At 46.7% G+C, this 26,970-nt stretch overlaps 3 protein-coding genes across 3 annotated transcripts; all 3 read right to left on the bottom strand.

Moving 5' to 3' along the window:
* Positions 1-12,948: 12,948 nt before the first annotated feature.
* Positions 12,949-15,136, bottom strand: LOC124283892 (spore wall protein 2-like). Its single transcript, XM_046719929.1, has 4 exons — positions 15,027-15,136; positions 13,947-14,466; positions 13,332-13,525; positions 12,949-13,285 (listed from the first exon to the last, which is right to left on the bottom strand). Exons 1-4 carry the CDS (start codon positions 15,134-15,136, stop codon positions 12,949-12,951), a joined length of 1,161 nt encoding a protein of 386 aa, XP_046575885.1.
* Positions 15,137-16,332: 1,196 nt separating this feature from the next.
* On the bottom strand, positions 16,333-16,983 carry LOC124283891 (protein piccolo-like). Its single transcript, XM_046719928.1, has one exon. It carries the CDS (start codon positions 16,981-16,983, stop codon positions 16,333-16,335), a length of 651 nt encoding a protein of 216 aa, XP_046575884.1.
* Positions 16,984-19,413: 2,430 nt separating this feature from the next.
* Positions 19,414-21,693, bottom strand: LOC124283890 (protein RNA-directed DNA methylation 3-like). The gene is made up of 3 exons (XM_046719927.1): positions 21,591-21,693; positions 20,128-20,848; positions 19,414-19,858 (listed from the first exon to the last, which is right to left on the bottom strand). The coding sequence occupies exons 1-3, from the start codon at positions 21,691-21,693 to the stop codon at positions 19,414-19,416; spliced, it is 1,269 nt and encodes a 422-aa protein (XP_046575883.1).
* Between the last annotated feature and the right edge of the window lie 5,277 nt (positions 21,694-26,970).

Here is a 26,970-nt window from a genome sequence, read left to right as displayed (position 1 = left end):
GGCAGTAGTACTGCACAGATATGATAGAGGTTTGTTTGTCATCGTTCCTAAATGCCAGCGGTTGTTTACATTATAAGTTGTAAGTTTCTCTCGAGGCAGGCGAGGGATGACACTGCTACAAAACCTGTAAAGTATTAACCAGCCACATCGCAAACTGAACAAAAACAAATTCAATATCTGAATACAAATAATGGAAAAACAAACAAATGCAGAGTTAAAGCTAAAAGAAATAAGCATTTATACAAGGAGACAATAATAAACTTATCTATATATTTCATACTCTTAGTGTTGGCTCCGCCATAACCTACTTCAGGGAAGTATTACCCTCGAGAGAAGGACCTTTGCAAATACATGTGACACTGTGTAAAACCCATGTCTTGTTTTGGTGGAGATATTTCTGGAATATTGCTAAAAGCGGCGTAAAACTAAACTCACACACTCACTGTGTTAGCTGAATAACATAATTGCCCTTGTATATACGATCTCATGTCATCTGACTGTGATGGCTGTACATACTGATATGATCGTATGAGGACGATGTTCTTTGATGGATTTCGTATGATTATGAAAAGAGTGTCGTTAACCACCATCGGTTTCAAATAATCTGTCAGTACTAAAGTAAAATTGTTTCAACATACTTGAATGTAATAAATTATACTAAGATCGCATAACTATAAACTACATGTACTCCATCATGTCATGTGAACTCACATATTTAATTTGGTTCTGTTGTTTTCTTCCTTTCGTTTGTAAAGAATCGAGTCTAGGTCAGCCAGACATTACAGTGCTTGACCACACGAGCATATCGATCTGCCCAATGTGGATACAATGGCATGTATCGACTAGGTCAGCAAGCCTTGACCACCCGATCACGTTAGTCGCCTCTTACGACACATTTCATCTAAACACTACATAGAATCAGTAATATATTGCAATAGAAGTGACAAAACCCTTTCCACATTCATAAGAAATCTGTACTAAAAGCAGAGTCGATTGTACATGTGTGACCATATCATGAGTATAAATTTCAACAGTATTAAAGGTGTGCGAAGTTGTTTGTAAATAAATCGAGTCTGGATCAGACAATCCAGTGGTCACTATGAAATACTGTTGATAGCAGGTGTTGGCAAAACATTTGAAAGAAATCAGGTTTTGGATACCATGATTTATTGAACTTAAAAATACTATAGTACAACATGCTTAGAATCAGAAACATTACAACGGCGAACTTGTATCATATACTGAGGGAAACAAATAAGGGAACACATGAAAACACAAGTGTTCCTTTATTCTTTTCCAGGTTTCTTCACACGCTGTGATGAAGTGGTGTTCCCTTATTTGTTTCCCTCAGTATACCTCTGTATTCTATAACCAGCATATGCAGTGAATATGCTGCACATCATACGAAAGTATCTAATAGTGACAATAACATATCGACATACCCGTATAGTTAGGGAACCAAACATAGGAATGTTGTGTCAGTGCTCCTCCTTTCTGTTTCATTGCTCGTGAAATCAAAAGTAATTAGTACTTCAAAAATACTGATGTAAAGCTTGTAATCATAATAAACCATGTCCAATGTAGTGCCTGGCAAACGTGACACGTACCTGGAAATGTTTGTTTGTAATGAAAAGACTTTTACGGTTGTGTTATCTACATAGTAAAGCACATCATGTCTTGGTTCCAAAGTCATTGTGTTTACTTGTTGACGGGTTTCAATAATGGTATGGATGTTGTTTCCCTCATAACTAACACAAATAATTAATTTTAGAAGTAAAGAAATGTATAACTTTCTTCTTTTCGCGTCAGCAACAACGTCTGTGGCGGATCTATAGCTTTTTGTATTGAATATTTGTATCAGATTTGATCCCGTGGTTGACATTCTATGAATAGTAACACCATATTTTTTTAGTTCATTCATAAACACAAGTTGTCTGCTCTCATCGACGTCCATATCTTTAATCAGGAGACCAAGGTTGAGAGTAGATATTTTACCATCATCTATTGCACATGTCTTCATGTAACTTTTGCGTGGTATAGCAATGAGGATCGTCCTACGAAGAGACAAATACAATAAGGCTCTAACTTGATATCTGAGCAAGCAAGATTTATAGGCAGATCGTGAGGAATTGTTCAGATTAATCTGTTTCAAGTATGTTTCATATTTCAGATTTATTCTGGAAATCAGTAGACGTGTCCGTGGTTCTTCTTCGATCAGTCTAAACTGTTCTTCTTCGTTACTTCTCCACCCAAATACTGGAGTAAACAAAACAGTAGACATGTTAATGTTTTTCTTTTAAAAGCACGAAGGATGAACTAAGGGGTGGGGGCCGCGTTGGGGAGCCAAGTAGTTCAGGTGTTCGCTCGTCACTCTGAAGACCCAGGTTCGATTCCCCACACAGGCACAATGTGTGAAACCCATTCCTGGTGTGCCCCGTCGTGAAATTCCTGGAATGTTTTAGAGGCGGCATAAAGCCACACTCACTTACTAAGTGGGTGGTTCAAGCAATTGGGATACAATGATATATGTCACCCAAGTCACAGAGTCCCATTAGCCGCCTCTTACGACAAGCATGGGTTGCTGAGTACCAATTCCAACACGGATCTTCACATCTGGTGATACACTCTATGAAATACTATTTTTGTTATTGTTCGATCTGTTTCATGTGGATGTTTGACATTGATGTGCATCATATTTCAGCAAGAGGTGTTTGTTTGTCTCTTGTTTAACGTCGCACTCAGCAATAGTCAAGCTATATAGTTTAGAATTGTTTTCTTCAAGCCCTGCCGTGATATTGCTGGGGGTATGGAGTAAAACCATACCCACTCACTCACTCCTTTTCATCATACCAGCTTCTAAATGCCACTCCAAAAAGTAATTGAAAATATCTTTTTAATCTACATAGAATTGTAAACCAAAACTCACTGTGTTCTTTAATCTGATTGGTTGGAAAGCATGATCGAATGGTATTCGATTCCCGGAAACTGCTGCGTATTGATACGTACAAACATCGCACACACCATGGTATTGTTACGTCGTCAGCAGTGGTGACGTCATTCAAATCATATTGTGACGTAAAGTCCGGGTGTTATTGAATATTTGAAGCACGGGAATTCATTTGGAACCAACGGCTTTAGCCAGAGGTCTCAATTGGAATATTCCCGTGCTTCAAATTCAAATTTATCTCCTAATTAACACATGGAGGGAACGACACATAGTGCGTGTCCCAATTGCGTAGATCGATGCTCACGATGTCGATCATTGAATTGTCTGGTGTAGATTTGATTGTTTACAGACCGCCACCATATAACTGGAACGCTGCATTGGCAAACTGACAAATAATGTAAGTGGCCCCTGTTAACATGACGACACCCGCAATATGGCGTCAGCCACAGCGTTAGAAATTACCATCGGTCCTCAGGCCCGAAGCCGACTGAAGACCACTCGGACGCACAGCATTTATTTTCTGTAGGCCCTTATGGCCCACATTGTTTTCAGCTCCAATAACTAAGAGTATTATCTTACAGTTATTTCTAACTTTTATCCCGATCTGCAGCTGTGGCCTGTAAGTGAAATGACTGTCATTGTCGAGAAAGTTATTTAGATTACTAAGATATGATCTTTTAACCTCGAACAAGTTATCCGAATGCATTGCAAACTCCATACACAGACAAGCTATCGCTTTCAGTTCATTTCCAGTGGTAGGCGGTATACAGAGTGCAGAGTTATGACATTGTATTTCCTGTTAATCTACAGTCAGAATGTGGCGGGTTTCACATTGCGAGCCCCCGAAAAAGAAATCTAAGAATACTAAAGACTTTTGTTTGCTGGGAATTACTTATATTGTAGCTAAAATATAGGGCCGACACATTCTGCTCAGGAATCACAATGTTGTATGGTTCTGGGTCCTCAGAGCCTGCAGCTTTTCATGGTTAAGGGCAAACACTGGTAATCTAGTGAGTGAGTGAGTTGAGTTTTACGCCGCACTCAGCAATATTCCAGCTATATGGCGGCGGTCTGTAAATAATCGAGTCTGGACCAGACAATCCAGTGATCAACAGCATGAGCATCGATCTGCACAATTGGGAACCGATGACATGTGTCAACCAAGTCAGCGAGCCTGACCACCCGATCCCGTTAGTCGCCTTTTACGACAAGCACAGTCGCCTTTTATAGCAAGCATGGGTTGCTGAAGGGCTATTCTACCCCGGACCTTCACGGGTCACTGGTAATCTACTTACACGACCGACAGGTTGTTGTCTTGCTCCGAGTTTGGAATATTCTTGAACCTACAGGACACTTCTTCTTCAATGGCGTGTTCCATGCAGGCTCCTTGAGAACATTATGATTAGTTTGAAACGTTCTGATACTTTGTGAAAGACATTCTCTGTAGTTCCACTGAATTCAATGTGTTTCCAAATACTGTCCTTGACATGCTACTAAACTGCCAGTGCATTAAGATCATTATTTTAGGGAGATCTACACATTGCGAGAACTTATCTGGGGTTTACAATGGCACTTGTACAGTAATGATACATTATTTGGATGTGTGTAATCGATTTAGGCATACCTCTGTCACGTTGAAAAGAAATCTGAATTTCTCCTTCAACTGGGAGGGAGAGCTGGAAGTGATCACGTCACAATGTAGGTGGTTAGCTTGATATACATAAGAGAGACATCCAATGGTATTACGGCAGAGCTGGTGGCACATCTGGCGCCCAAAGGGAGTGCGCTCCCTTGATTCTGCTTGAAGAGGTGCTTGGACAAGGGGAGGTGCTGTGACCAACACTTGAAGTATGGAGAGAAGGTGAAACACGCAGGATGAACAACACTCCATGTGTGTATTCCTTCTAGAATAAAACATTGTTCATTTAATGACGTGTTCCCAGACCATATCTGCCTATGAAGCCCCAAGTCACTCTACAGAATCGTGTCCCTTGGGCGCTGCAGAAATCTATGATAATGGATTCGATTCTTTATTCTTTTTTCCTTGGCCTCAGTAATATATCCCTTCTCATGCTACAAGCGGCCTAAATCTGAACTTATTCGCTCAAATCAAATCAAAATAAACACTATTTCTGTGAAAGTATCATTTTTTGAAAACTTGTATCCACAATGGATGTCATAACATTAGGACAATGTTCAATGTACAGTACTTACCGCTTTGGATTTGCCAACAGCAACAGCAAGCCAAGACCAAGTGAGGGGTGTTCGCCCATGTGTCATTTATTTAGCGAACCTTGCAATACATTCTGTAAATGTTAAATCTTCAAGATGTTTCTATTGCTGGTATTTTTTTGAAATGATTACGGAAGTTTGTTTTTCGTATTAAATATTTCGTTTTAGCGTCGATCAGGAAAGAATGGCACTGCTGGAATTTAGAATTAATTACCCTTAAGAGCTATATTTGTTCAATAGTACTTCACTAACCATAATTGTTTTCAATGTTTTGCAAGAAACTGTGCATAATTTAGGTGAATTTTAAGTTAATTACCTCTCATTAGGTAGCGTTTGAAATTAATTTCAAAGCACCTTGGTTTGCTCCGATGTTATACAATTTAATTGTGGTTAAAGCGTCCGCTCGTCACGCCGAAGACCCGGGTTCAATTCCCAACATGGGTTCTGTGTGTGAAGCACATCTCTGGTGTCCCCCGCCGTGATATTGCTGGAATATTGCTAAAAGCGGCGCAAACCTAAACTCACTCACTCAAATTCAGGAAGACACGGTATTATTCTTTGGTGCTGAAGTTTTGAATAAAGCAGTTACTGTGACGTAATATATACTTAATTCAAGTTTTACCGTTTTCAACAAATGTCAATTGGTATTAGAATGAACATTAACCTTGTTTATGGCACCGAACCTAACGACAACGATACCCCTAAATGCTACGCAAATAATACTGTTCTTGATATTTTGTAAACGCTGATATGTTTCATTTTGTTTATTACAACAGATATGAATTCATTGTTTTCTAATGATATAGTTGTTGTTTGACAGTCATTGAAATCACTGTGGCTGCATGTTGTCACCAGTTATGTATGAGGATTGGTTTTGCCTTAGCGTATCTTTCTATTCAACTTTTAGGTTTGTATTCCATCTTAAAGATGACTTTTTAATATCCACCACAAATATTTGGGGAAGTGAGCAAAATGTTTGTAATGATATTGAAGCACATGTCGTATTTGGGATTACACTTTCTTAGTAAAGTACAGATTCTAGTACTTTTGTTGGGTCCAATCTGAAGTTCGAACCCACACCCTCAGAGTCAGAATAATATTGAAATACCTGTATGTTCTTTTTGAATATTATTGTCTGGAAGATAAACTCTTCCATGTATTATTAAAAACAAATTGGTTGCGGACTTTCATGATAATTCTCTCCAGTTGTTCACAAACTTTAACCGTGGATCATGTAAGATTAGAGTGTAATTAATCATTAAATGAGCATTTAATATTGGAACATAGACAGCCATTTTTTCACTGTTTCAAAACGTAGCCTTAGACATTATTTCGGGCAAATTGTCAGAAGAAGTCAGTGAAATATGGACAAACACTGTTGTCATTTGAAGGGACCTTTGCAAATACTTCGACTTATAGGAAGTTCGACAGACCCGCACAATGATGACTAAATGAGAAATATGTAGGGACAGTCTTCGAGACAACTGCGAATTCGACTTATGAAAGTTCGACACAAACGGTGTTTGAGTGTGCATTTTTTCTCTCGATCATCTTGAATTTGCATGGAAATATCATGTAACAATAAAAATTGTGAATCCAGTATGTGTGTAGTTGATACTTTCTATTGAAGTAATTTGAAGTTAAGTTTTGCTGCATGTCTGCTAAATTATGCACTGGAGGAGGACCAAACACATCGGAGTCTGTTTGACTACAGTACGTTTCCATTGTTTTTGTTTGTTACGACAAGCATGGGTTGAAGATGTATAATCATCATCTTTGTTTAGTTTTAAGGCCACACTCAAGAACTCGTAAGAGGCGACTAACGGGATCGGGTGGTGAGTCTGGCTGTCGTGATAGACACATGTCATCGTATCCCAATTATGTAGATCGATGCTCATGATGTTGATCACTGGACTGTCTGACACAGGCTCGATTATTTATAGATTGACGCCATATAGCTGAAATATTGCTGAGTGAGACGTGAAACAACAAACATAGTAAGAGAACTAGGGAATTCAACAAACAAACAAAGAAATGTGATGTAACTAATAATTGTATTCTTAAATTAACAATGTTCACAGATCAATACAGATCGATACAAAGGTACCCCTTTGACAGTTAAATATAGAGCGACAATATAAAACGAAAATAGTGAGTATGGCAATAAAGATAGATGTATTCTCCTAACTGCAACAGTGACCTAGGCGGGATATCAGGCGTAAGAATGTTCTCAACACATTTGCTGGTCTTCTTGAAACATAAGATATAAAGTGAGACAGGAGGGAAGAGTTATTTCCTTTCATATGCCTAAGTAAAAGATTGATTTCCAGATCATTCTATAATATTCTGTCCGTCACGGGAGAGGCCCAGTGGGTTGTAGTACCTTCCAGACTTGTCTAAATATAGCGCCACTGACCCTCACTGACCCTCACATGTATAATGTTGGAACAATGATTAACACTGCCACACATCCCACGAAGATCTGGGTTTTAAATTAATGTTGAAGATGTTTTTTCGCTACGTTTTTCACCTGTTACATAACAAAAACCAAAGATACTAACTTTCTCTCCCCCTTCAGACAGAACCCTTGCTAACAATGTAAGGATATCCAGGAGCACCGTTCGTCGACATTTATCGCGTAGCCGGACTCCGCTGCAGGCGACCTGCAGTTCGTCCACCATTTACACCACGTCACCGGCAGGCTCGATTATTTATAGATTGACGCCATATAGGTGGAATATTGCTGAGTGAGACGTGAAACAACAAACATAGTAAGAGAACTAGGGAATTCAACAAACAAACAAAGAAATGTGATGTAACTAATTGTATTCTTAAAATTAACAATGTTCACAGATCAATACAGATCGATACAAAGGTACCCCTTTGACAGTTAAATATAGAGCGACAATATAAAACGAAAATTGTGAGTATGGCAATAAAGATAGGTAGTACTCTCCTAACTGCAACAGTGACCTACGCGTGATATCAGGCGTAAGAATGTTCTCCACACAATTGCTGGTCTTCGTGAAACATAAGATATAAAGTGAGACAAGAGGGAAGAGTTATTTCCTTTCATATGCCTAACTAAAAGATTGATTTCCACAGGCCAAGTGGGTTGTAGTACCTCCCAGAGCTATCTAAATATAAAGCGCCACTCCCCAAACTGATCCTCACATGTATAATGTTGGAACAATGATTAACACTGCCACACATCCCACGAAGATCTGGGTTTTAAATTAATGTTGAAGATGTTTTTTCGCTACGTTTTTCACCTGTTACATAACAAAAACCAAAGATACTAACTTTCTCTCCCCCTTCAGAACATATCCCCTTCAGACAGAACCCTTGCTAACAATGTAAGGATATCCAGGAGCACCGTTCGTCGACATTTATCGGGTAGCCGGACTCCGCTGCAGGCGACCTGCAGTTCGTCCACCACTTACACCACGTCACCGGCAGGCGCGTTTGAGATGGAGTAGACATCATGGCCGTTGGAATCAACGTCCACGGTTTCGTGTGCCCTTCACAGATGAAAGCAGATTCATTTTGTCCATCCATGGTGGTCGGCAGTGGATTTATCGTCGCAATGGAGAGCGAATCACAGATGCAACTGTGGACACACATAACCGATTTGGCGGGGGATCGGTCATGGTTTGGGGAGGGATAACTCCTGCTGGACGTACTCCAAGGCACGTGGTCGACGGTAATCTTACCGGACAGCGTTACCGGGACGAAATTCTGGCTCCTATAGCAGTACCATTCCTACAAACTATGCATGGCTTTTATGGTCGTTCCTCTTTACTGCAAGACGACAAGCCTTGGCCTCATTGGGCCAGGATTGTCACGGAATTCCTCAGGGCGTAGTGCGGATGGAGTGCCCAACATGCTCGCCAGGCCTCAACTCAATTGAGCATGCCTGGGATGAACTCGGTCGACATGTCACACACGTCACCCAGCACTCCCAGCTCTCTGGAATGGAAAGCGATTCCGAAAGCTTTCTTTATGAACTTGATAAGGAGCATGAGAACAAGGTGCACCCGTGTCTTGGACGCGCTAGGAGGGTACACAAGATATTGAAGGACCGAGTGCTTCATGTTTGTTATTTTCATTTTGGAGGGTTGGTCTTTACAGCTGGTGTTTGCTAGTGTTGTTTGAACTTTTTGTCTGTATGTCACGATGTGTCACGTTTGTCAACACATTAAACATTATGATGACACTCTTGGTTCTATTATTTTTGAGAAACTTTTTTTACATGAGCTATGGATCATTTGACCCTTTATCAATGACGCCCGGTATATATGTATGTATAGTGTGTGTGTGTGTGTGTGTGTCTGTACGTGTGTGTGTGCGTGCGTGCGTGCGTGCGTGCGTGCGTGTGCGTGCGTGTTTTTGTTTTGTTTGAAGTTGGTGAGGTAGCCTACTGGTGTAAGCCTTGTCGAAGATCCGGGTTCGATTCCCCAAATGGAAACAAAATTTTAAACCGATTTCTGGTGTCCCTCCGCAATGGCATTACTGGAATATTGCTAAAAGCGATATAAAACTAAACTCACTCACTCAAATTCAGGAAGATAGGGTCTTTATCATTCACACACTTACTTTATCGGGTGAATAAGAAAATTGACCTTGCATATACGATCTCACGTCATCTGACTGTGAGGGCTGCGCATAATGATATGATCGTATGAGGACGATGTTCTTTGATGGATTTCGCATGATTATGTAAAGAGTGTCGTTAACCACCATCAGTTTCAAATAATCTTTCACTACTAAAGTAAAATGGTTTCAACATACTTGAATGTAATAAATTATACTAAGATCGCATAACTATAAACTACATGTACTCCATCATGTCATGTGAACTCACATGTTTAATTTGGTTCTGTTGTTTTCTTCCATTTGTTTGTAAAGATTCGAGTCTAGGTCAGCCAGACATTACAGCGCTTGACCACATGAGCATATCGATCTGCGCAATGTGGATACCATGACATGTATCGACTAGGTCAGCAAGCCTTGACCACCCGAACACGTTAGTCGCCTCTTACGACACATTGCATCTAAACACTAAATATAATCAGTAATACATTGCAATAGAAGTGGCAAAACCCTTTCCACATTCATAAGAAATCTGTACTAAAAGCAGAGTCGATTGTACATGTGTGACCATATCATGAGTATAAATTTCAGCAGTATTAAAGGTGTGCGAAGTTGTTTGTAAATATATCGAGTCTGGATCAGACAACCCAGTGATCACTATGAAACATTTGAAAGAAATCAGGTTTTGGATACCATGATTTATTGAACTTAAAAATACTATAGTACGACATGCTTAGAGTCAGAAACATTACAACGGTGAACTTGTATCATATACTGAGGGAAACAAATAAGGGAACACATGAAAACACAAGTGTTCCTTTATTCTTTTCCAGGTTTCTTCACACGCTGTGATGAAGTGGTGTTCCCTTATTTGTTTTCCTCAGTATACCTCTGTATTCTATAACCAGCATATAAAGCGGATATGCTGCGCATCATACGAAAGTATCTAATAGTGACAATAGCATACTGACATACCCGTATAGTTAGGGAACCAAACATAGGAATGATGTCTTAGTACTCCTCCTTTCTGTTTCATTGCTCGACAAATCAAAAGTAATTAGTACTTGATAAATACTGATATACAGTTTGTAATCATAGTAAACCATGTCCAATGTAGTGCCTGGCAAACGTGACACGTACCTGGAAATGTTTGTTTGTAATGAAAAGACTTTTACAGCTGTGTTATCTACATAGTAAAGCACATCATGTCTTGGTTCCAAAGTCATTGTGTTTACTTGTTGACGGGTTTCAATAATGGTATGGATGTTGTTTCCCTCATAACTAACACAAATAATTAATTTTGGAAGTAAAGAAATGTATAAATTTCTTCTTTTCGCGTCAGCAACAACGTCTGTGGCGGATCTATAGCTTTTTGTATTGAAAATTTGTATCAGATTTGATCCCGTGGTTGACATTCTATGAATAGTAACACCATATTTTATGAGTACATTCATAAACACAAGTTGTCTGCTCTCATCGACGTCCATATCTTTAATCAGGAGACCAAGGTGGAGAGTAGATATTTTACCATCATCTATTGCACATGCCTTCATGTAACTTTTGCGTGTTATAGCAATGAGGATCGTCCTACGAAGAGACAAATACAATAACGCTCTAACTTGACATCTGAGCAAGCAAGATTTATAGGCAGATCGTGAGGAATTGTTCAGATTAATCTGTTTCAAGTATGTTTCAGATTTCAGATGAATTCTGGAAATCAGTAGACGTGTCCGTGGTTCTTCTTCGATCAGTCTGAACTGTTCTTCTTCGTTTCTTCTCCACCCAAATACTGGAGTAAACAAAACAGTAGATATGTTAATGTGTTTGTTTCAAAAGCACGAAGGATGAACAAAGGGTGTGTGTCTCTCTGTGTGTGTGTGTGTGTGGGGGGGGGGGGGTAGGGGGGATAGCGAAATAGTTCAGGCGTTCGCTCGTCACTCTGAAGACCCAGGTTCGATTCCCCACATAGGCCCATTCCTGGTGTGCGCCGCCGTGATATTCCTGGAATATCGTTAAAAGGGACATAAAGCCACACTAACTTACTAACTTACTAAGTGGGTGCTCCAAGCAATTGGGATACAATGATATATGTCACCCAAGGCTTAGTTAAGTAGTTCATGCGTTCGCGCGTCACTCTGAAGACCCAGGTTGGATTCCCCACATGAAGCCCATTCCAGGTGTCCCCCGCCGTGATATTAGTAAGTAATACAAAACAGTAAGTAAACAAAATAGTAGATATGTTAATGTGTTTCTTTCAAAAGCATGAAGGATGAACTAAATTATTAAAAACAACCTCAATTCATAAGATGATATTCCAAGATTCATCTAAGACAAGGAACCATTCATTTACTTTAAAGGCACAATGTCACACCACATTTCTCTCAATAATACTGACTATCGAGTTAGTGCTATATAAATTTTCATAATTATTAAGTTTTACAGATTAAGATGAAAATGCATCAGAGAGCGTTCGGGTGACCCTGGCACAGTCTGGCTGGTAAGGCTCATCATCAGCACCGGGCCCTTGCCCCATCTACACGCAGCCCAGACTTCTTTCTTTTCCAGAGTGTCAGAAGGGCTGTGCTCCCGGTGGAGAACCCGGGCACTCTCCACTTCAACAAGCAACTGCTAAAGTATACTCACGGAAAAAGATCATGGAACACATTAAATTGTTCCTATATTCATTTTGAGGTTGTTTTTACTCGAGGTGTGCATTGCACTGTGGGTGAAAATCTGAGAATACATATTATACTGTGATGAACAGGTTTTAGTACAGAAGTATATCATTCCTGTTTCATAAACTCACTATAAACTTAAGTACAAAGAAACGCTACAAACAAAAAAAATATAAAATATGAATTACTAAAAAAAAATTTTAGTTTCCAGGTACAGGAACTATATCACCCGAACACATCTTAGGTGTTTACAAACAAAAATTGGAACAGAATCCTTGCTTTGTACACTTCCAAACAAAAACATGAAATGCGTTTTTAGTCATTAAAATACAATTTTCGTTCGACTGGGGTATAAATTCGATGCAGAAGGCAAGCACAGCATCATTGTCTCAAAACGACACCAGAAGAATGCCGAGATTGACAGCGCAGCAGCGAGAAAAGAGCATTGGGAATGTTGGAGATGGGCGCCACTCACGACCACGTCGCTCAAACCCTCGGATGTCACCGCGTAACAGTGTCCAGACAATATCGACAGACTGGGCAGACTACTGATAGACCCAGAACTGGCCGCCCTGGTCTCACGGTCCTGGGTTTCCTGTGTGCCTGGCCCTCTGGTCTGTCTCCACAGTCCTGGGTTTCCTGATTCATTCCTGCAGCCACAAGGCCTCCATTCCTCACGTGTCCTGGTTTCCACATTGGCCCTGCCTGGCCCTCCTGGTCTGTCTCATGGTCCTGGTTTCCATGGCTGTTCCTGCTGCCTGGCCTCCTGGGTCTGTCTCCACCGGTCCTGGGTTGGCCCTCCTGGGTCTGTCTCCGGTCCTGGGTTGTGTGTGGCCTCCTGGTCCATGTCTTCCGGTCCTGGGTTTCCTCCTAGTCTGTCTCACAGTCCTGGAAGTGAATTTCCTCCTGGTCTGTCTCCACGGTCCTTGTTTCCTGGTCTGTCTCGGTCTGGGTTTCCACGGTCCTGGTGTCTCACGGTCCTGGGTCCGTTATTTTCCTTTTCCATTCGTTCTCCTGGATTGTCTCTCCAGTCCTGTTCCTGTGTTCCTCTGTCCTGGGTCGTTCCACTCACCTGGGTCTGTTTCCATGGTCCACATTGTGTTCCTACAGCCTGTCCTCTAGTCTGTCTCCCAGTTCGGCCCTGCCTGGCCTCCTGGTCTGTCTCCACGGTCCCGTTATTGTTCCTGCCGGCCTCCTATTCGTCCTCGTTTCCTCCTGGCCACTCCTGTCTCCTGGGGTCCTGGTGTGTCTCCTGGTCCTGTGGTCTGTCTCCTGGGTCCACGGTCCTGGGTTGTGGTCTCCTCCTGCCTCCGGTCATTATTTCCTACCTGCCCTGTGTCTCCCCGGTCCCTCCACTGTCTGTCTCCCTGTTTCCATTTCCTTCCTCCGTCCTCACAGTCCCTGTCCTGTGCCCTCCTTTTCCTCCTGGTCTGTCTCCCAGTCCATTATTTCCTGGTCCTTCTCCACCGTTCTTTGTGTGCCCTCCAGGTCTGTCTCACGGTCCTGGGTGTGTGTTTTTCCTGCTGCCTGGCCACTCCTGGGTCTGTCTCCACGGTCCACGGTCTGTCCTGCCTCCTGGGGCCGTCTGGCCTGGTCCTGGGTGCGTGTTCCACTGGCCACTCACTGGGTCCTGGGTGGTTTCCTGTCCCTGTGTCCTGTCTCCTGGTCTGTCTCTCCGGTCCACTGGTGGTTTCCTGTTCCTGTGCAGGTTTCCTGCTGCCTGTGCCTCCTTCGTCTGTCTCCTGTGTTTCCTGGGTCTCCCGGTTCCGTTTGCCTCCTGGGTCTGTCTCACGGTCCTGGGTGTTATTTCCCTGTCCCTGGTCCACATTGTGCTGTGTGGCCCTCCTGGGTCTGTCTCCACGGTCCTGGGTTGCCTCATTGTGCCTCCGGTCCTGGGTCCTGGTCCTTCCCCTGGTCTGTCTCCACGGTCCTGGGTTTCCTAGTGCCTGGTCTGTCCTGGTCCCTGTTTCCACAGTCCCTGGTTTCACGGTCTTTCCCTGCGGCCTGGCCACTCCTGGTCTGTCTCACGGTCCATTATTTCCACTGCTTGGTTTGTCTCCCACTGCCTGGCCCTCCTGAGGTCAGTCCTCACGGTCCACAGACCACGTTATTTTCCCCTACTGCCTAGCCCTCCTTGTCTGTCTCACAGTCCCTGAGACACATTATTTTCCCTACTGCCTAAGCCCTCCCTAGTCTGTCTCACAGTCCTGAACCACATTATTTTCCCTACTGCCCTAAGCCCTCCCTAGTCTGTCTCACAGTCCCTGAGGAACCACATTATTTTTTTTTCCCTGCTGCTAAGCCCTCCTGGTCTGTCTCACAGTCCTGAACCACATTATTTTCCCTACTGCCCTAGCCCTCCTAGTCTGTCTCACAGTCCTAGCCGGTTTCCATTAATTTCCCTACTGCCCTAGCCCACTCCTAGTCTGTCTCCCCAAGTCCCTGAAGCACATTATTTTTCCCCTGCCCTAGCCCTCCTTGTCTGTCTCACAGTCCACCAGAACCATTATTTTCCTTCCTGTCTCAGTCCTCCTAGTCTGTCTCCCAGTCCCTGTTTCCATTAATTTCCTACTCCCCACAGCCCTCCTTCTCCCATGTCCTGTCCTCCCAGTCCCTGTTTCCCTTCCCTCTCCTGTCCTCCAGTCCCTGTTTCCCTTTCCCTCCAGTCTGTCTCCCCCTCCATTCCCATTATTCCATTCCATTATTCCTTGTCCATCTCCACAGTCCCATTTCCCATTATTTCCATCCACCCTCCTTGTCTGTCTCCCAGATCCATTATTTCCACCCTCTGTCTCCGGTCCATTCTTGCCTCCCTCCCTCGTGTCAGTCTCGGTCCATTCCGTCCTTCACGGTCCTGGGTTGTCTCCAGTCCCTGGTCTGTCCATTCCGGTCCTTTCCACTCCTTGTCCTGTCTCCTGGTCTGTCCTCCACATTCCTATTCACTCCACTCCGGTCCACGTTTCCTGTTCCCTGGCCAGTCTGGTCTCCACAGTCCTGTTTCCTGCAGCCTCCACCCTCCTCCACGGTCCTAAAACCTTATTTTTCCCTGCAGCCAGGCCCTTCTTTCCCTGAGGACCCTCTTGTTTCCCTCTGTCCATCCATTCCCTTCATTTCCCTCCTCCATCCTCACAGTCCATTATTTCCATCTTCCACAGTTTCCCCAGCCCTCAGTCCCAGTCCATTATTTCCCTTCCATTCCGTCCTCCTCCGTCCACTGTTTCCATTTCCACCCTTCAAGTCCTGTCTCCACAGTCCCTGGGCTCCCATTATTTCCACCTACTGCCCTCAGTCTGTCTCCACAGTCCCTGTTTCCCATTATTTTCCCTTTCAAGCCTCCTGGTCTGTCTCCGGTCCCAAGTTTCCACATTCATTTCCTTCTGCCCTCCTGAGTCTGTCTCCTGGTTTCCACATGCATGGTTTCCTTTTTCTTCCTCCTAGTCCCTGGCAGTCCGGTCCTTTCCATCACTACTGTCAGCCCTCCCGGTCCTGTCTCCTGGTTTCCCGTTTACCCCTCCTGCCCAGTCTGTCTCCACGGTCCATTATTTTTCCTCCTGGTCTGTCTCCCGGTCCATGGGTTATTATTTCCCTGGCCCTCCTGGTCTGTCTCCACGGTCCTGGGTTATCCGTTCCTCCTGTCTCCACGGTCCTGGGTCCCGTTCCTTGTCTGTCTCACGGGTCCTGGGTGTGTCTGTCTCCATCCGGTTTCCTGGTCCTTGTCTCCACGGTCCTGGGTTCCTTCCTTTCCGTTTCCTGCCCTTTGTCCTGTCTCCGGTCCTGGGTTTCCCGTTGGCTTCCTCCCTCACGGTCCTGTCTCCGGTCCTGGGTTCCTTTCCAGGTCTGTCTCCCGGTCCTGGGTTATTTCCTGGGTCCTGTCTCACGGTCCTGTTATTTCCTCCGTCGGTCCGGTCCTGGTTCCTGCTGTCCTGTCTCCGGTCCATTGGCCCTCGTTTCCTTGTCCATCCTTCCTTCCCGTCCTGGCCCTCCTGGGTCTGTCTGGGTGTGTCCTGGGCGTTCCTGGGTTATTTTCCGGTCCTGTGTGTCCTGGGTTGGTCTGTCCTCCTGGTCTGTCTCCACCGGTCCTGGGTTCCGTGTTATTTTCCTCCTGGTCTGTCCTGGTCCTGTCTCCTGGTCTCCTGGGTTTCCTTCCTGGGTCTGTCTCCGGTCCGGTCCCGGTTTCCGTGTCCATTTCCTGGGTCCTGTCTCGGTCTCACGGTCCTGGTCCGTTTCCTGGGTTATTTTCCTGCCTGGCCCTCCTGGTCTCTCCGGTCCATTGTGCCTGGTCCTGTCTCCGGTCCTGGGTTTCCGGTGGTTCCCTGCCTGGCCACTCCTGGTCTGTCTCACGGTCCTGGTTCCATTTTCCTGGCCTCCTGGGTCCTGTCCTGGGCCTCGGTCTCCTGGTCCTGGGTGTTCCTGGTCTGTCTCCCGGTCCTGGGTTTCCGGTCTGTGCCCTCCGGTCTGTCTCGGTCCACGTGTTGCCATCGTTCCTGCCAGTCTGTCTCCCGGTCCTGTGGTGTTCCAGGTCTGTCTCCGGTCCATCGTTTCGGCCTTCCTGGTCTGTCTCACGGTCCTGGGTCATTTTCCTCCTGGTCCTGTCTCACGGTCCTGGGTCATTTGCCTTTTCCTCCTGGGTCTGTCTCACGGTCCTGGGTCCTCACCGGTCCTGGGTTTCCTCCGGTTTCGGCCACTCAGGTGTCGTCTCCACGGTCCCTGGGCCACATTATTTCCTGGGTCTGTCTCACGGTCCGTGTTTGCGTTCCTCCCTGGTCCGGTCCTCCGGTCCGGCCACTGCCCACCATGTCTGTCTCCGGTCCGGGCTCATTCCATCCTGCCCTCCTTGTCTGTCCTCCGGTCCGCCGTTCCCCATTATTTTCCCTGCCCTCCTCTCCACGGTCCTGGGCCACGTTAGTTTCCTCCTGGTCGGCTCACGGTCCTGCGTTCCGTTATTTCCTGGCCACTCGGTTCGTTATTTTTCCTTCCTGGTCACCGGTCGGGTTTCCCATCCATTCCCCAGTCCCTGTTTCCACCCCGGCCCTCCAGTCCAGTCCCCTGTTCCCATTCCTCCTGGTCTGTCTCCATTCATTTCCTTCCCATTATTTCCATGGCCCTCCCTGAACTGTCTCCCAGTCCCATTTCCTTCTAGTCTATCTCCCTGTTTCCCATTCTTCCCTCCACCCCTTCCCTCTGTCTCAGTCCTTCATTCCCCTTCTTCCCTCTGTCTCAGTCCCTTCCCCTCCATTCCCATTCCCCTTCCCTCCATCTCCATTCCCATTATTTCCACCTTCTATCCACAGTCCCTTCCTTCCCCCTGGCCCTCCAGCTCATGATCCATTCCCTTCCACTGGCCCTCCATCTCCACAGTCCATTTCCCCATTATTTCCCTACCCCTCAGTCTGTCTCGATCCATTTATTCTCCACCCCTCCCTGTCCCTGTTCCCATTCATTCCCTCAGTCTATCTCCAGTCCATTCCCCCTACCTAGCCCCTCCTCCCAGTCCCATTATTTCCCCACTGCCACTCCTGGTCTGTCTCGGTCCCTGTTTCCCATTCTTTCCACCATTCCTCCATTCATCTCCATTTCCCATTATTTTCCTAGTCTATCTCCATTCCATTTCCATTATTCCTCCATTCTTCCACTGTCCATTCCACTCCCTCTGTCCTCCACAGTCCCATTCCTTCTTCCCTCCATCTCCAGTCCGTTTCCCTTCTTCCACTGCCCTCTGTCTCCATTCCATTATTTCCTCTTCCTTCATTCGTTTCCATTATTTTCCACTGCTTCCCTCCTAGTCTGTCTCACAGTCAGTTTCCCATTATTTCCACCACTCCCTGTCTTCATTTCCGTTTCCCTGTCCTGTCCCACAGTGTCCATTCGTTTCCCATTATTTCCCCTCCTGGGTCTGTCTCACTGTCCATTATTTCCCTTCCTGAGTCTGTCTCCTGGGTCCATGGCTTTCCTCCAGTCTGTCTCCACGATCCTGGTTTCCCATTATTTTCCTGGTCCTCCTAGTCTCAGTCCACAGTTATTTCCCCCTTCTGTCTCCACAGTCCACATTCTTCCCTGGGCCCTCTGGTCCTGTTTATTTCCCCTGCCATCTCCCGGTCCTGTTCCATTGTTTTCCTCCCTCCTGGTCTCCTGGGTCCCTGGGTTCCGTTATTTTCCTTGTCTGTCTCCTGGTCCATTATTTCCATTCCTTGTCTGTCTCCACGGTCCTGGGTTTCCCGTGTGGCCACTCCTGGTCCTGTCTCCCGGTCCTGTTATTTCCTCCTGGTCTGTCTCTGGTCCTGGGTGTGTCCTTGTCTCCACGGTCCTGGGTTTCGGTGTGGTCTGTCTCCACGGTCCATTATTTTCCTTGTCCTTGTCTCGTGTGGCCTCCGGGTCCTGGGTTTCCTGATTGGCCTCCTGGTCGTCTCACGGTCCTGGGTCGTTCCACTGGCCCTCCTGGGTCCTGTCTCCTGGGTTATTTCCTCCTTGTCTGTGTCTCCACCGGTCCTGGGTTCCGTGTTCCTGCTGGCCCTCCTGGTCTGTCTCCACGGTCCATGGTCGTTCCTGGCCCGTCCGGTCCTCACGGTCCCGTTATTTTTCGCCACTCCTTGTCCTGTCTCCACGGTCCACGGTATTTCCCATGCCGCCGCCCACTCATGTCTGTCTCACGGTCCATGGGTTTCCGGTGTGCCTGGCCACTCCTGGTCTGTCCTCACGGTCCTGGGTATTTTCCTTGGCCACTCCTGGGTCCTGTCTCACGGTCCACTGGGTCTGTCCACGGTCCCGTTTCCGTGTTCCTTTCCTTCCTCCCTGGTCCTGTCCTCCGGTCCCGTTCCATTGTTCCACTGGCCACAAGGTCTGTCTCCACGGTCCCGTTGTTCCACCACAGCCTGAACCTCCCTGGTCATCTCCACGGTCCGTTTCCTGCCATCCTGGTCTCTGTCTCCGGTCCTGGGTGTTCCACTGCCACTCCTGGTCTGTCCACGGTCATGCGTGTTCCTTCCTGGTCTGTCTCCACGGTCCGTTGTGCCTCCTGGTCTGTCTCCACGGTCCGTGTTCCTTTTCCTGGTCTGTCTTTCGTGTTCCTTCTTCCTGGTCTGTCTCGTTTCCGTTATTTTCGGTCATGGGTTTCCTTCCTTGCCGGTCTGTCGTCTCACGGTTTCCGTTATTTTCCTGGTCTGTCTCACGGTCCGTTCGTGTTCCACCCCGTCTGTCTCCACGGTCCGTTGGTTTGCCGGCCAGGTCTGATCTCCACGGTCCTGGGTTTCCGTTATTCTCCAGCCGTCTCCGGTCCGTTCCTGGCCTTTCCTTCCGGTCGTGTTTCCGTTGTTTTCCTGGTCTGTCTCCGGTCCGCGTATTTCCTGCCTGGTCTGTCCACCGGTCCTGGGCCGTCGTGTCTCGGTCCGTCTCCGTTATTTCCTGCCTGGCCTTCCTGTCTCACGGTCGTGTTTCCTTCTGGCCCTCCTGGGTCTGTCCACGTCCTGGGTCAGGGTCCATTCCCTGTCTCCTGGGTCCGGTTGTTTCCACCTGTCCTCGTTCCGTCGTTATTTTCCACTCGCCTTGGTCTGTCTCCGGTCCTGGTCCGTATTTCCACCTCGTCTGTCTCCGGTCCGTGTCCTCCACGGTCCGGTGCCTTCCTTCGTTCTGTCTCACGGTCCGTTATTTCCTTCCTGGGTCCGTGTCTCACGGTCCTGGTTTCACGTTCGTTCCTTCCGGTCCGTTATCCACCTGCCGTGCCTGGCCTCGTCCTGGCAGTATTTCCTCCGGTCCGTCTCCGGTCCTGTCCGTTTCGGTATCCACCAAGCCTGACCGCATGTATTTCGGTTTCTGTGGTCGGTCTGTCTCACGGTCCTTTCCGATGTTTCCGGTGTTCCTGGCCCTCCTGTCCCTGTTTCCCGTTCCCCTGGCCTGGCCTCCTGGGTCCATTCCATTCTTCCCTCCTGGTCTCCATCCGGTCCCCTGCCCCTCCTGCTGTCCCATTCCTTTCCCACGGTCCTTGTCATGGATCTGTCTCGGATCCCTTCCCACTTATTTCCTACCTTCCCTCGTCCTGGTCCCTGTTTCCCATTATTTCCCTGTCCTCTGATTTCCTCCACCCTCCATGTCCACCGTCCATTCCCTTGTCCCTCCATGTCTGTTTCCTTCTGCCTTCCAGTCCATTTCTTCCACCTTCCTGTTCCACCTGGTCCATTATTTCCACCCTCCAGTCTATCCCCATTCCATTCCCTTCCCCCTCCTGTCTCTGTCTCCATTCCCATTATTTCCCCCTGTCCCTCCGGTCCATCCTTCCTTCCACAGTCCTTCCATCTCCACAGTCCATTCCTCTTCCTCCTGTCTCCATTTCCTTCAGTCCATTCCTTATTTCCACCTTCAGTCTGTCTCCCATTCTGTTTCCCATTCTTCTCCCCTCCTCCTCCTCTGTCTGTCCATTATTTCCCTCCTCCTAGTCATCCTCCATTTCCCATTCTTCCCTAAGTCTGTCTCCTCCAGTCCATTTCCATTCCTGCGTCCTGTCCACTCCCGTCCTCTGTTTCCATTCCTTTCCACCTTCCTCCAGTCTGTCGTCTATCCCTGAACCACATTATTTCCTTTTCCGCTGTTCCTAGTCTGTTTCCTGTCCGTCCTGTTCTTCATCTCCACAGTCCCTGCGTTTCCCATTCTTCCACTGGCCACTCAGTCCTGTCCACACGGTCCTCTGTTTCCATTATTTTCACTGCCCGCCACTCTGGTCTGTCCATTCCACCGCCCTTGTCCCGTTTCCATTCTTCCACCGCCCTCTCCACGGTCCCTGTTTCACATTATTTCCTGTGCCTTCGTCCTGTGGTCCACGGTCCGGTTTCCATTCGTTTCCACTGCCGGTCCGTTTCCAGTATTCGGTCCTGTCCGTTTCCATTGTGTCAGTCCTCCTGGTCCGTTTCACGTATTCCTCCATATCCATTCAGTCCGTTTCCATGCCTTGTCTCCGGTCCTGGTATTTTCCTCCGTCCATTGTCTCCAGTCCGGTATTTTCCGTCTGTCTCCACGGTCCTGGGTTTCCATTATTTTCCTGCCGTCTGTCGTTCCACCTTGTCACGGTCCGTTTTTGTTATTTTCTGCACCTCCACGGACTGGGTATTTTCCTCGGTCCGGTGGGTTCCACTGTCTCCGGTCCGGTTATTTCCTGCCTTCCGGTCTGTCTCGGTCCGGTCGTTGTCTCCGTTCCGTTATTTCCTGTCCTGGCGGTCCGGTGTTGTCGGTCGTCCACATTTCCGTGGTGTCCCGTTCCATCGTTATCCGTCTGTCCGGTCTGTCGGTGCGGTATTTCAGTCTGTCGGTCGTTCCATCCGTTGCCGGTCTGTCCTCCGGTCCTGGGTCTGTCTCACGTTCCTGGTTATTTCCTGGTCGGTCTCCACGGTCCTGGTTTGTGTGCCATTTCCGGTCCGTGTGGTGCGGTCATGGGTTCCTGGGCTTCGTTCCTGCCACTCCTGGTCTGTCTCACGGTCCACAAGACCATTGTTTCCCTGCCTCCTGGTCTGTCTCACGGTCCTGGTTTCCACATTATTTTCCTACCACCTTCTGGGTCTGTTCTCCACGGTCACTGGTGTTCGTCACTGTCTCCACTGGTCTGCCTGGCGGTCCTGGGTCCTGTCCTCCTGGTCTGTCTCCCGGTCCTGGCATTCCTCCTGGGTCTGTTCCCGGTCCTGGGTTTCCTCCTCTGTTCCTCGGTCCTTCTGGTCTGTGGTCCTGTCTTCCTGGGTCCTCAGGTCTCGGTCCGTTTCCTCCTGGGTCTGTCTCCGGTCCCTAGTCTGTCTCACAGTCCCTGAACCACATTATGTTTCCCCTCCTGCCTATCTGCCTCCCTAGTCTGTCTCACAGTCCCTGAACCACATTATTTCCCCTGCAGCCTGGCCCTCCTAGTCTGTCTCACAGTCCCTGAACCACATTATTTCCCCTGCAGCCTAGCCCTCCTAGTCTGTCTCACAGTCCCTGAACCACATTATTTCCCCTACTGCCTAGCCCTCCTAGTCTGTCTCACAGTCCCTGAACCACATTATTTCCCTACTGCCTAGCCCTCCTAGTCTGTCTCACAGTCCCTGAACCACATTATTTTCCCTACTGCCTAGCCCTCCTAGTCTGTCTCACAGTCCCTGAACCACATTATTTCCCCTACTGCCTAGCCCTCCTAGTCTGTCTCACAGTCCCTGAACCACATTATTTCCCCTACTGCCTAGCCCTCCTAGTCTGTCTCACAGTCCCTGAACCACATTATTTCCCCTACTGCCTAGCCCTCCTAGTCTGTCTCACAGTCCCTGAAACACATTATTTCCCCTACTGCCTAGCCCTCCTAGTCTGTCTCACAGTCCCTGAACCACATTATTTTCCCTCCTGCCAAGCCCTCCTAGTCTGTCTCACAGTCCCTGAACCACATTATTTCCCCTGCAGCCTGGCCCTCCTAGTCTGTCTCACAGTCCCTGAACCACATTATTTCCCTACTGCCTAGCCCTCCTAGTCTGTCTCACAGTCCCTGAACCACATTATTTTCCCTCCTGCCTAGCCCTCCTATTCTGTCTCACAGTCCCTGAACCACATTATTTTCCCTACTGCCTAGCCCTCCTAGTCTGTCTCACAGTCCCTGAACCACATTATTTCCCCTACTGCCAAGGCCTCCCTGCAATGCTAAAGCCCTAAATGAAGCAAGTCTAGACTTCCCTAGTCTGTCCCACAGTGCCTGAACCACATTATTTCCCCTACTGCCTAGCCCTCCTAGTCTGTCTCACAGTCCCTGTACCACATTATTTCCCCTACAGCCTAGCCCTCCTAGTCTGTCTCACAGTCCCTGAACCACATTATTTCCCCTACTGCCTAGCCCTCCTAGTCTGTCTCACAGTCCCTGAACCACATTATTTCCCCTACAGCCTGGCCCTCCTAGTCTGTCTCACAGTCCCTGAAACACATTATTTTCCCTACTGCCTAGCCCTCCTAGTCTGTCTCACAGTCCCTGAACCACATTTTTTCCCCTACAGCCTGGCCCTCTTGTCTGTCTCACGGTCCTTGAACCACATTATTTTCCCTCCTGCCTAGCCCTCCTAGTCTGTCTCACAGTCCCTGAACCACATTATTTCCCTCCTGCCAAGCCCTCCTAGTCTGTCTCACAGTCCCTGAACCACATTATTTCCCCTACTGCCTAGCCCTCCTAGTCTGTCTCACAGTCCCTGAACCACATTATTTCCCCTACAGCCTAGCCCTCCTAGTCTGTCTCACAGTCCCTGAACCACATTATTTTCCCTTCTGCCAAGCCCTCTCTACAAGTCTAGATTCCCTCTCACTGAATTTCTCATCTGACTGAGGCTCCATTTTTAATTGCATACATTCGGACTAAGCATTAGTCCATGCGATATTGTTTACAATGTTTTCATGTTTCAAAATAATCTTTCAATTTTAAAATAAAAATGTTTGTAGGCTGGTTGGTTTGTTGTTTAACGCCGCACTCAGCAATATTCCAGCTATATGGCGACGGTCTGTAAATATTAGGGTCTGCACACAGACAATCCAGTTATCAACAGCATGAGCATCGATCTACTCAGTTGGGATACGATGACATGTGTCAACCAAGTCAGCGACGCTGACCACCGTTAGTCGCCTCTAACGACAAGCATGGGTTACTGTAGATCAATTCTAACCCGGATATTCACGGGTTCAATTACAATTGAAATATGTCTTACCTGATCGGCAGTCTGGGAAGTATGGTTGATTTTGTCCACGTGACAAGCCATTTCTACCACATGGTATTTGTCAACCTGGCATCCGGTATTTTCATGACAGAGGTGGGCGCACCTCCTTGGTCCAGAAGATGTCGCATCCATTGTCTCTGTCTTCAGGACACCCGGTGCTCTGACCCAGACATGAAGTGTGACAAGGAGATGAAACACCAGATGTGTCGTACCCTCCATGTGGTAATTCTAAATAGATTAAAACATATTTTCAATTACTTATTTGGTGGTGAGGTGAAATTGGGTTTAACGTCGTGCTTGAGAAAACTTCGCTCATATGACGACGTGCATGCGTGTGTATGGTGTATGTGCCGCTGCTTGTACTAGCCCAGACTGAAGCTGTTTTTAAAGTGCTAGCCCACTGAGATACCATGCCGCAGTGAGTGAGTGAGTTATTATTTAACGTCACATCGGCAATATTTCAGCCATTTCGTGACGAGAACACTTGACATTGAAATAGAATATATATAGAGACTATAAAACCTGCCAACAAAGGACAGTAAAGCAACTAGAGTATCACAGATATATACATGCCGCAGTGAAGCATGAATACCCCCACTCAGACACATTATACTGACTCCGAGCCGACCAGTCCTTGTTGTACCCATTAATGCCGAGCGCCAGGCAGGGACCAACAAGTACCATAGTTCAACGTCTTTTGGAATGACGCGGTCGGGGATCGAACCCGCGACCTTCCGCTCTCCGGGCGAACTCTCTAACAACTACACCACGGAGGCGGTCAATTACTTCTTTGAGTCGCATTTAGAAGCTGGTATGGTGAACAGGGGTGAGTGAGTGAGTGAGTGATTAAGAAAGTATGGTTTTTACGCCGCTTTTAGCAATATTCCAATATCACGGCGGGGGAAGCCAGAAATGGGCTTCACACATTGTAACTACGTGGGGAATCAAACCCAGGCCTTCGGCGTGACGAGCAAACACTTTAACCACTAAGCTACCTCACCGCCCCTGATGAACAGGATCGATTTTTTATGGATAGACAACTTCTGATTGCAATGGAGGAAACGTTTCCGTGTAGATGCACACACCGTCATCAAGCAAGTGATACTCAAACATTATGAACAAGGAGAATATATGCATGAAGGATATTAGACTTTATACAATTAAGGAGGTTGATTTACAGTGTGATGACATTACTAATAGTTGTTGTGATAATTAGCAAATCTTGACTATGCAGTTCAGTCAATTCCCATGTATACATCCCTTTAAATAGGCTGGGGGCTGTGGGGTAGTCTAGTGGTTAAAGCGTTGGCTCGTCACGCCGAAGACCCGGGTTCGAATCCCCACATGGGTACAATGAGTGAAGCCCATTTCTGGTGTCCCCGCCATGATATTGCTGGAATATTGCTAAAAGCTGCGTAAAACCAAACTCAGTCAGTCAGTTTAAATAGGCTGAGCAGTATTTTGATTTCAGTTTGTCACATGATTTCGATCCAGCATTTCCGCACACCTCCACGTGTTAGCTTTGAAAAGGCTGAGCTGTATTTTCAGCGTAAATTGATCTTGATTACGTATTTCTGATTATTCCGAAGTAAAAATGCCTCCATATACTAGCTGTAGGTGGGTTATGTGGTATTTTAAATAACTGAACTGATCTTAATTACGCCATTCTGTCAGTTCCTAAACGTACATTTGTGCATTTGTTGTTTAACACCGCACACAACAATGTTCCAGTAACGGAAAAAGGGTAACTGTGCATAACATAAAAATGCATAAAATACAAGTTATTTGAATTTTTAAGAATAACCCCAAATAAACTCGATTTCAACATAATGGGAACACGAGAGATTTGCCTCGGACGTGATGTCACGTCAGCCAGACAACCACATTCGGCTGCCCCATCTAAGGAATCGATTCCAGACTGCCAGTTTGACTGCTCGGGCCATTCCTGGCTTACGTCCAATCAGTTCCAGGACTGTACGGAACCGACTGAGGGAGCACAAAATCCGGCCCGGATAGCATCTACGATAAAGGAGAGAAAATTGGGATGGTGTTTTGTTCACTGATGAGCCGAGATTCCATCCGGTAGGATGGTAGGGCAAGGGTGTACAGACGGCGACGTGAACGGTATGCTGACGTTTGCGTTGTTCAACGTCGACATTTTGGTGGCGGAAAGTTATGGTATGGGGAAGAATCACATCTCATAGTCGGACACAACTTGACATTGCCAATGGCAATCAGACAGGTCTGTGATACAGGGATGAGATCATTGGGTCTCATGAGCAGCCGTTCATTCATGGACAAAGACGTAACTACACGCTTCAGCAAGATAATGCCCGTCCATATGTCGCTCGTGTTGTGACAGATTTCCTGAGACAGCAGAACATTCCGGTTCTACCCTGGCCAGTTGTTTATCCGGACCTGTCCCTTATCGAGCAAGATTGGTATGAAATGGAGCAGCGTTTACGTCAAGCACAGAATCGGCCATTGACGCTAGCTGAATTGGGACAAGCGTTGGTTCAGACATGGAACAACATTCCCCAAGATTCCTAAATCGCTTAGTGTTGTGTATGCGTCGTCGTTGTCAAGTCTGCATCAACGCCAATGGTGGACACAAACGATGCTGAATTTGTGCACTGACTTTTGACACCACATCTCTCCAAGGGCGTGTCACGACGCCTAGTGTCAAATCATAACGATTCAACAGTTAAACAGTGATTAAGGAAAACTCCACGTTATCTATTTGCTTTAAAAAACGGCATAACATCATAATGCACAGTTACTTAATTCCAGTAGTATATGTGTCAGGTCAGTGTCAAATATTCAAATCAAACAG

This window comes from Haliotis rubra, unplaced genomic scaffold (assembly GCF_003918875.1).
Source record: "Haliotis rubra isolate DU_JTF1 unplaced genomic scaffold, ASM391887v1 Scf324, whole genome shotgun sequence".
In the NCBI taxonomy this organism is placed as follows: Eukaryota; Metazoa; Mollusca; class Gastropoda; order Lepetellida; family Haliotidae; genus Haliotis; species Haliotis rubra.
This window is presented reverse-complemented; position numbering and strand designations above follow the sequence as displayed.